The sequence below is a fragment of the Pyrus communis genome, chromosome 1, assembly GCF_041283825.1.
Source record: "Pyrus communis isolate YQ-2024b chromosome 1, ASM4128382v1, whole genome shotgun sequence".
NCBI classification, from domain to species: Eukaryota; Viridiplantae; Streptophyta; class Magnoliopsida; order Rosales; family Rosaceae; genus Pyrus; species Pyrus communis.
This window is the reverse complement of record NC_142565.1, coordinates 12,611,040-12,620,837: the sequence shown is the minus strand read 5'-3', so window position 1 is coordinate 12,620,837 and position 9,798 is coordinate 12,611,040. Positions and strand designations below refer to the sequence as shown.

Below are 9,798 nucleotides of genomic sequence, written 5' to 3'. Positions count from 1 at the left end.
CCACATAAAATTCCTACTATACACTATCTACAATTGCATTCTATTTAGAGGATAATTCTACATGATTCATGTTGCCCCTGCAATAATTGGCTTGTTTTCCCCAAGCCAATAATTGATGCCAAATGATATAATTCTACTTGATTCATGTGATTCATGTTGCCCCTGCAATAATCGACACGTTTTCCCCAAGCCAATAATTGATACGTTTGGTTAGGGTTCTGATATTATTATTATTATTATTATTTTTAAAGAAATTAGGTTCTCATTCCTTATTTTTCTATTTCATTGATTGAAACATTATTCTTTTTTAGTTATTGATCAAGGTTTTTTTTTATTTTTATTCACGTCATAATTTTAATAATAAAATATTTACATGTCAGCGTCCCGCCCCATAATTGATAGCGCCCTGCCCTAGCCCGCCCCATTTATTCTCTAAAATATTTGGAACTGGCCCATACCCGGAACCTAAACTACCCATCCCGACCCTCGGTTCCTCTACACATTTGCCCACCCCTAAATAATTAGAAAGCAATTGACATGCTTAAAGGGAGCGTGAAAGATGAAACCTCGATAGGTAGGGTGTCGAGTGTAATATGATTTTTCACTTCAATTTTGTATGTGGGCACTGGGCAGTGCTATATATATCCCGATCCACGTACCCATGTATTCAAAACTAATATAGCAAGAGAATAATCAATCAAAATATTGTGGAAGCGACAGACTTATTACACACACACACATGGGTTTGAGTGATGGTGGAGTGGGTGCTACTAGTCATGAGCTTCTTGGAGCTCAAGCTCAGATTTGGAACCACATGTTCCAGTTCATAAACTCAATGGCACTCAAATGTGCAGTTCAACTAGGCATCCCAGATGTGATTCACAACCACGGCCAACCCATCTCTCTTTCCGAGCTCGTCGCTGCGCTCAATGTCCACCCTTCAAGAGCTCATTTCGTCTCACGCCTCATGCGCATCCTCGTTCACTCTGATTTCTTTGCACAACATCATCATATTCATCATGATTGTGACGATGTGGAGGAAGAAGAAGCTGTTGTATTGTATAGCCTAACATCAACTTCTAGGCTTCTTCTCAAAGACGGGCCATCAAACACCACACCACTTATACTCATGATACTCGATCCGGTAGTGCATATTGAATTTGATATATATTATTTAAAGGGTAATATTCTTTATAGGAAAAATTATTAGCCGGTCCCTACTTAAGAATGTTCATTGATGGAAACCTTATTAGTTTTCAGATTCTGATCGAAGTCCCTAACATTAGCGAATTTACATGTCAGTTACATAAAATTTAAAATAAAAATTAGTAGTTGATTAGGGTTTAATACTCACACCCTTATTACCTAATTAATTTTCAATTCAAACATTTCCAAAAAAAAAAAAAAAAAAAAAATTAGAATAAGTTTATACCCATTACTTTTTTTTAAATTTTTTTTTTTTATAAAAAAGATTTTTAAAAATTTTAATCCTAAATGTACCCATTCATATAATTTTGCAATTTTCTCTAATCTTAAATGTACCAATTCTTAAATATACAATTTGCTATATGTAAAATGTACCATTTTCTAATATAAAATGTACCCTTTTTTTTATATATAAAATTTATTCAATTTTTTTTTCTAATCCATTTTTAAACTTATGTTGTTACATTCTATTTCATTGATTTGAGAATGTATCCATGTCAAGTTTGGTCGAAGAAATTTAATAATGTTACTAGGCCTCATATCTATTTTTTTGGGTGTAGTTTTGAAAAATGTATTCATGTTTTGGTACAATAATTTTTTGATAATTTTAATGAATCTACCCATGTTTATATGTATACAATTTATTGGAGAGCATAATTTATTCTTTTGATATTTTTAATCCCACAAATTATGGGTTTTATTTAAAATCTCACTAATGTAACCAAGTACAAATTTCAGTTTTTATATTTAAAAATGTAATAACCTACATAGAACCACACCATTACATTAATATCAGAAACTTTGATAAAAAACCGGAAAAACATTGATAGCTAGAGACCGCATCTAAAGTCTCCATTCTTTATATATACATCGCAAGTCTTGGGATTTAATGACAGTGAATATTATGATTACTAGGAAAGCAAGAAAAACTAATTTACATTTAGTTAATTACAATACTTGTAGAACAAGGAATCCTAACTAGGTTTTACCTTATCAGGTAATGACAACCCCATTTCACTTGATGGGAGCTTGGTTGCAGATGAACGGTGGTGATGATCCAGCTACTATATGTACACCATTTAAAATGGAAAATGGAATGCCTTGTTGGGATTTTGCAGCTCAGGAACCAAGGTTCGGTAACTTGTTTGATGAAGCAATGGAGGCTGACTCCAAGCTTATCGGAAGGGAGGTGGTGGAAAAGTGTGGAGGAGTTTTTGAGGGCTTGAAATCCCTGGTGGATGTTGGAGGAGGAACAGGAACCATGGCCAAGGCCATTGCCAATGCATTCCCCAGCATCAACTGCATTGTGTTTGACCAACCACATGTGGTGGCTGACTTGCAAGGAACCACCCATAATTTGGGTTTTGTGGGGGGAGACATGTTTGTGGAAATACCCCCAGCAAATGCAATTTTGCTCAAGGTACTTGTTTCTTAGTTAATTTCGTAATTAATAACCTTTTTGTTGGTAAAAACATCTCCCAGCTCTATTAAAGAAAGTATGAACAAGTGTATTAAACAGGATTATTGATACGTAAAAGGTGCCGACAAGCAAGTATATACATTGTTGATGTAGTTGTGTGCACATATCCTCGTTTTATTTATAGATTAATTGTGGAAACATTGTGACTAATTGGGTAATGTATGAAATTAATTAATAATCTATATCTCAGTGGATTTTGCATAATTGGAGCGATGAAGAAAGCGTGAAGATATTGAAGAAGTGTAAAGAAGCAATACTTCTGAGCAAAAACGATGAAGGGAATAAAAAGATTATCATCATAGACATAGTTGTGGGACATGTCGATAACAAGGAGAAAATGGTGGATAAGAAATCCATTGAAACCCAACTGATGTTTGATATGCTGATGATGTCTACCGTCACTGGCAAAGAGCGTAGCGAATCAGAATGGAAAAAAATCTTTTCGGCTGCTGGTTTCACTCACTATAACATCGCTCATACATTTGGTTTCAGGTCTCTTATTGAACTTTACCCTTGAAAGTAAATCTTCCTACTAGTATTGAATCAATAAAATTACGTGGACACACGCTGTAGTGAATATAGGTGGCCCTACTATTATATTCCATATGTATTAGAATAAAGAGTACACCAACGAGTGTCAGTTTATGTGACAAATAAATAATAAGTGAAGTGTGTTTGTACAAATGCATTACTTTTGAATTCTCCATTTCCTTCTTATGCTCTCGGCTTCTCTCCCTCTCTGTATGTGTGCGTGTGTGGTGCAGGGAGGTTCTCCTTAATTGGTGCCACATATCCTTTTTATATTTTATCTTCTTTTCTTCCTTTGTCTCTCGCAACAAGGAGATGATTCCCAATCGTTGATGGAAACAAAGGCACTGCTCCTAAAAATATGGGCCAAGTAATCGACACCAATTAAACCAATTCGCACCACTTGACTGGGAATGCAGCAGCCCAATTAGATTAGGAAAACATTTATCAACTTAGGGCAACCGAGAAAGCTTCGCATCAAAATCCTTACCCTTACCTCGTTGCTAGGTCAACAACCCTAACCCAGCAGGGTAAATAAATAAAACCAACCACATTAGGAAATCCGAGTTGGGAGAGCCGCGAAGCCAAACAGACGTGCACTAAGCCAAATAATTCAAATTCTGCACCGATCCGCACAGCTCATACAGTCCAACCACTACAAAAAAAAAAAAGGGAGCACTGTGGACAATAAATTATCTGTGCCCTTTGAGGCCGAAAAGCACCAACAATTGTGCTCATAGACCAATAGCAACAGTGCAGCTACTATCTTTGTGTCTATGCCCTCTATGGGCGTCACCATTGCTAAAAGGGCACAATAGACTGTTTAGTGCTCAAAGAGGCAGACACAAATAAAGGCCTTTTTGTGTCCTTGTTCTGACAACTTGTCAGATGACATTCTCCATCCATGTTTGCACTATTTTTGTTATTGTGCCCAATAGGTTCTATAAATAAATAAAAAAAGAAAAAGAGAAATGTAAAATTTTGAAATAAAACCAAAAATTTAAATTTTTCATAAAATCAAAGATGGCAGTCTTGGCTGTAAAAAGCAATCCAATAGTAGAAATGGAATGTCTATAATGAAACTACATAAATATTCCTCATAAAGAACATGTTTACAAGTGTTCAAGATAAAAGACCAACAAAATAATGAGATTTTCCTATCAATGTATCCATGCATTCCTACTTATAGCCCCCCATAATTGATTTTACCTTTTTTCCCAGCTCGGTGGATTATGCAATCACCTTCCGGAAATCCAAACCAAAGAAAAATGAAAAAGGGAAAGGATCACATATTTCCAGTGATGTTACCCAAACATCCAATCAACATTGAGAATTCATTAGCTTTATACATATCTTATAACAATAAGAGTTTCATTTTCTCTGACAAAAAAGTGAACATTTTACCATTGGTACAACTAAATGTCCAATGTACCTTAACAAGACAAGGAAGCAAATCCATATCGACACAGTGAACCATAATTGTAGAAGGAAGTTCATCCTCTTCCTGGAAAAGAAAGAAATTTAGTAAATATAAGTTTCATAAAAAATAAAAATAGTTATTTTATATATAATAAGAGCAAAACGTTAATAGGACCTCTAATAATGTTGTATATATTTCAAGCAAATAAAAGCCAAACTTATTAATGTATGGTACATTAACTACTTACAAAGATGAGAAATAGCACGAAGGTAAAGTACACCTCTACAACATAATATATTCCCATCAATCCTGTAAAAATATGTATAATCCAAAATCAATCATTATATACAAATAACAAGTCATAAAAAAATAATAAATTGAAAAAACTTCTGTAATAACGGAAGCAAAATTTTCATCAAATGGATGAAGGCAAGGGCCATGTCTTTCTGATCCAACGGACAAAGTCGAGCAAACTAGAAAACAAGCAGCAAAATGTGTGATGTTTAGGGGAACTAATGAACAAACATTGATATTTGAATCTACAAATCCCTCTGCTAAACTGCGATTTACCACTTCTAAATCTACTACAAATTTGTACTCCTAAATCACAATCAATTAGTAAGGCACATGAAAATTCAGGGCATACAGATAATCAAGTTTGGGAGGAATCACGTAAGTCACAAAATTGAAATACACTGAGGTTTTTTTTTAATTATTCAGTGCAGGGAGCCGGTTTTAAACCTTCACAACCTCGTGTTCAACATACATAGTCAAAATCTTTCATAAGAATGCTAAATCAAGAAACGGGTAGGAGTTTTACTTTAGTCACTTTATAGCTCAAACAGAATCCTAATGGTGATGGTGTAGATTATTATAGTCACCTGAAAGTCAACTAAAGCCTAAAGATTCCCGTACACAAATACAGCTCATAACTATATTCAGATTGCGTGTGCATGTCAAATCATAAAATCCTCATAGCAAAATCACAAAGAAATGGTAGTATAGCAAGAACCGTTTTTCAGTCTCTAGATATTTTAATAGGTCACAGAGCGATGAACTGATGTCTCATGCAAATAACTTCTAAAGTCAACAGGTCACAAGTCCACCAAACCACATTGTACACAAGATACACATACCATCTTAAGGCAAAAACGTTTACTGCTTTTTAATCACTTTTATGCAGATTAAGTAAAACAAAAAGTCAAATACTACACATTTAGTAGTAAAAAACAGTCTTAACATTACTGGGTAAAAATTAGCATACCATCCAATGATGGGCACGGTGCCAACATGAAAAAGAACTGGCTTCCATTTGTATTCGGACCAGCATTCGCCATCGATAAGATGCCAGCTCCAATATGCTTCAACTCTTGTTTTATCTCGTCCTCAAACTTTCCCTTGAAACTCATTATACAAAACAGGTTCTTCACTATGGTTCTCAAATCTAATTAAAATCGGGGGTAAAAAATAATAAAGCAAATTTCAATACATTATGGGTAAATTCAAGGGAATTTTTTTTATACCCATAAATGGATTCGCCACCCTTTCCTGCCCTGGTGGGATCACCACCTTGCCCTATGAAATCCTACCCCAACTCCAATTTAACCGTCAGTAAATATATATATATATATATATATATATATACACACACACTACAAAAGCAGAAAATATGAAACCTGGATGATTCTGTGAAATTACGTTGTCGTAACATCCTCTGCAAGCGAGCCCGATGAAGTTCCTGCAAGTCCTCGGCGAGTGTTTGTAATAAAGCTACTATTGTTAACGATTTGAAAACACAAATAATGTCAAAGATACAAACTCTATGGATTGAATTGTCTGTTTGGTTACAGAGAAAGTGAAAGAAAATTGAAGGGAAAGTTTGGGAAGAAGGAGAATTTACCTTGATGGTGAAGATGCCAATGGTGGTTTCTAGGGCGGCCTCCGGCAACCCTACTTTTTTGCTTGCCCACATCTTTCTGACTCGAAGATTCTCCTTCATCAAATCCAGATCAATGTAGCTTGAAGCAGACAATAGTAGGGAAGAAAATCAAATCAAATAAGAGAGAATTAGAGAGAGACCGAATCTGGGATTTGGGAATGTAGATAGAGAATAAAGATGGATCGAATATGGGAGTTATGCTTTGAATTGTTTCATCAAAACCACCAGATCAGGAAAAGGAAAAGAGATGGACCGAATCTGGGAAGGTAGAGAGAGAAAGGGAGTCGGAGAGAAAGACAGAGGTGAGAGAAAGAGAGTCTGAGGGAGGCAGAGCAGAACATGAAAGTAGGGAGAAGGATATATGAGAGAGAGGGAAAGAAAGAAGAGGAAAAAGAGATCATTTTTACCTCTTGCATCAAGGTCCAATTCTGGCAGCCTTTGCCGGAAATTGGCCGGAAAGCCCACGATCACCGTTGCTTAGATGTGAAATTGAGGAAATTTGGCAAAGAATTTGGAGAAGCAAACTTGGGAGTTGGAAAGAGGACGACAAGAGGATTCTAGAGGTATAATTAGACGGTCGTTGGTGACGGCTGGACAATGGCCTTGTTGCATGAAAGAGGAGGGAGAGGAGGAGGGAGGAAGAATGGAAGATTGCTGAGGAGGACAAGGAGTAGAATTTAAGAGGGGGGAGAGAGAGGAAAGGCGTGAACTAATAATGTAAAGGAATTGAGAATGGGAAAAAGTAAAAGCAATGAACACGAAAACCTACTTTTAATTTCAATATATTACATCGGAGAGCACGAAAACTTTTATTGCGCTTTCGTAAATTAATAAACAAATCTCATTTCTGACATTTAAAGGTGACACATGCAAGTAGGCACAAATACATTTCATTTTCGGCACAAACCACTGTTCCTTTTTCTTAGAGAGCACATATAAAATAGTTTTGTGTTCAATGATACTCAAAATGCACAGATATGTATTTGTGCTCAATGAAATTGAAAAGGACACAAATCAATTGTGTTCTTAGCCCACTTTTCTTGTAGTGAACTTGGATAAGTCTTTGGGTTTCTCATATTTTCTTTGTCAAATTAATGTTTTGTTCTCAAATTATAATTTCTATCAAAATTGCATAAAATGCATTAAACCCAACTAAATTATGACCAAAAATTAAGAAAAGGAGATACAAAACATATGTAAAATATCAACCTAACAATAGGCCAATTGGTTTTGTAATTAGGATCGAAGAAGTTAATTGGTTTTTTTTTTTTTTTAATGGCTCCATTAATTGTCCAGCAAGGCACTATGTTTAATCATATATTCTGATTATGAAGAACACAATTCATGAGTCCACTGATCTTGATGCAACAAAATTCTGTTCCATTTACTTTTGTGCTCCGCACGATTTATCAAGTTTCACTTGAATGTGTGGAGCTAAACATTTGGTCCTTTTGTTTTATGGAAGTTTGTACAACATCTTTTAAGCTTCCACATGAATCACATGTATATAAATAGTATTGTATATCATATATATTTAGAACTTTCTACATGTTTTATAATGTTTCAAACCTCGCATCATCATGCGGATGCCCTCGTTAGTAAAACATATGTCAGAATGACAAATCATGATAAGTCACTACATTAAAATTTATTAATAAAGTAATAATCAATTTTAACATGTTAGTGTTAAGTATGACCACTGTTTAGAGACTAATCAAACCTATATTGTCTTCACACCAAAGATAAGTGTGTGGCATAAGTGTCCAATATTTTACTGTACATGTGGAAAAATTGCATGTTTTACAAGTAGCAAACCCATTCCTAATTTTTCTTTTTAATTTATTATTGTTAAGGGAAGGGGGATAATTTTCTTGTTTGCATGTCCTACAAGTCGCAAACCCAGCATAGATTTAGTTTTTTTCAAAGTAGAGGAGAGTTTGAAATTATTACAATAATTTAAGAGGGAAGATTCGAACTATCACATATATGTAGAAATGCAACGGATAAGGATTGTCTACACTTCCACTTCCGGTGCCCTCCCGTGCAGTCCTGTTTGTGTGGTCACGGTTAAGCTATGTCAACATTTTATATTACTATTCATTTTTGTCTTATTATCTCTATAAAAAAAACAATATAAAATGTTGACGTGGCTTAACCGTGATTACACAAAACAAAAGGATACGGGAGGGCACTGAAAGTGGGAGGGCAGACAATCCTTGTCCAAATTCAACACCCTGTCTATATAGCCGGTTGCAACTGCATGTTTCTATTGCTTGCGTGGTCTGCACTAGCTACAATTGGAAATCTGTAGGGGTTATGTATTAATTGGCATGTTTCCCCCGAGCCAATAGTTGATACGTTTGGTTTCTAAACCTATCCTATTCTTATCCATGGGGTTATGTATTAATTGGCATGTTTCCCCCGAGCCAATAGTTGATACGTTTGGTTTCTAAACCTATCCTATTCTTATCCATCATTCAACTCACCTTCATCATTGGATTAACCCAAGTGGTTGGCACTGCGTATATATATTAATTTATAAAGAGGTATTTGCCGATTTCCTCCCAAACTTGTAAGAAGTTGCTAATTTTCCCCATGAATTTTAATTTTAGCCAATTATCCTTCAACTTTTATTATTAGCCAATTTCTTCTGGGGTTAAATTTTGGAATTTTCTATTCAATTATTTTTTATCTATTTGGGTCACATGGTAGATCTTTGAGGGCAATAAAATAGTTTTATCCCTAGTGGATAGCATATTGCTTTTTCCTTCTTCTTTCGCTAGTTGGCTCCAACATAGTTTTATCTTTCGCTAGTTGGCTTTGACTTTCTGTTTGAATTAGCCATGAGAGTCCAATTAGTAGCTACAAAGTATTGGCTAAGTGCCCAATTTTCTAAAACACAATTACCTTTTTTACCTCGTACAATTGCCATATGTTGTTCGGGTGACCAAAATAGATGGAAATTAAATTGGATGAAAATTTTCAAAATAACACCAGAGGGAAAAATGGTAGCTCTATACAACGTTGAGGGGAGGAAGTCGACAAATAGGTCATTTATTAAAGGTTACTATATTCCTAGGTATAATATATTACTTGAAGAGATATGCTTAGGAGAGTTTCTATCAATTCACTGTTTAACGTCGATTCATGTATTAACATTATAAAATATTGTGCCAAAAATATGAGTAGCAGAGAGTCCATAGAAATTTCTACCAAAATATTTTT

General features: G+C 35.1%; 2 protein-coding genes across 4 annotated transcripts; one reads left to right on the top strand and one right to left on the bottom strand.

The window, feature by feature from the left end:
* The first annotated feature begins 422 nt into the window (after positions 1-422).
* On the top strand, positions 423-3,370 carry LOC137720857 (putative O-methyltransferase 3). Its single transcript, XM_068459969.2, has 3 exons — positions 423-1,144; positions 2,204-2,626; positions 2,877-3,370. The coding sequence occupies exons 1-3, from the start codon at positions 740-742 to the stop codon at positions 3,201-3,203; spliced, it is 1,155 nt and encodes a 384-aa protein (XP_068316070.2). The 5' UTR covers positions 423-739; the 3' UTR covers positions 3,204-3,370.
* A 912-nt stretch (positions 3,371-4,282) lies between these two features.
* Positions 4,283-6,951, bottom strand: LOC137719525 (peptidyl-prolyl cis-trans isomerase CYP18-2-like). 3 transcript variants are annotated; one of them, XM_088698127.1, is made up of 6 exons: positions 6,535-6,951; positions 6,333-6,407; positions 6,158-6,209; positions 5,899-6,032; positions 4,882-4,943; positions 4,283-4,718 (listed from the first exon to the last, which is right to left on the bottom strand). In XM_088698127.1, the coding sequence occupies exons 2-6, from the start codon at positions 6,343-6,345 to the stop codon at positions 4,569-4,571; spliced, it is 411 nt and encodes a 136-aa protein (XP_088554253.1). In that variant the 5' UTR covers positions 6,346-6,407; positions 6,535-6,951; the 3' UTR covers positions 4,283-4,568. The 3 variants fall into 3 exon arrangements, with proteins under 3 accessions (XP_088554253.1, XP_088554257.1, XP_088554261.1); XM_088698131.1 differs by having other exon boundaries at positions 6,333-6,404; XM_088698135.1 differs by lacking the exon at positions 6,158-6,209 and having other exon boundaries at positions 5,899-6,031; positions 6,333-6,404.
* Positions 6,952-9,798: the final 2,847 nt, after the last annotated feature.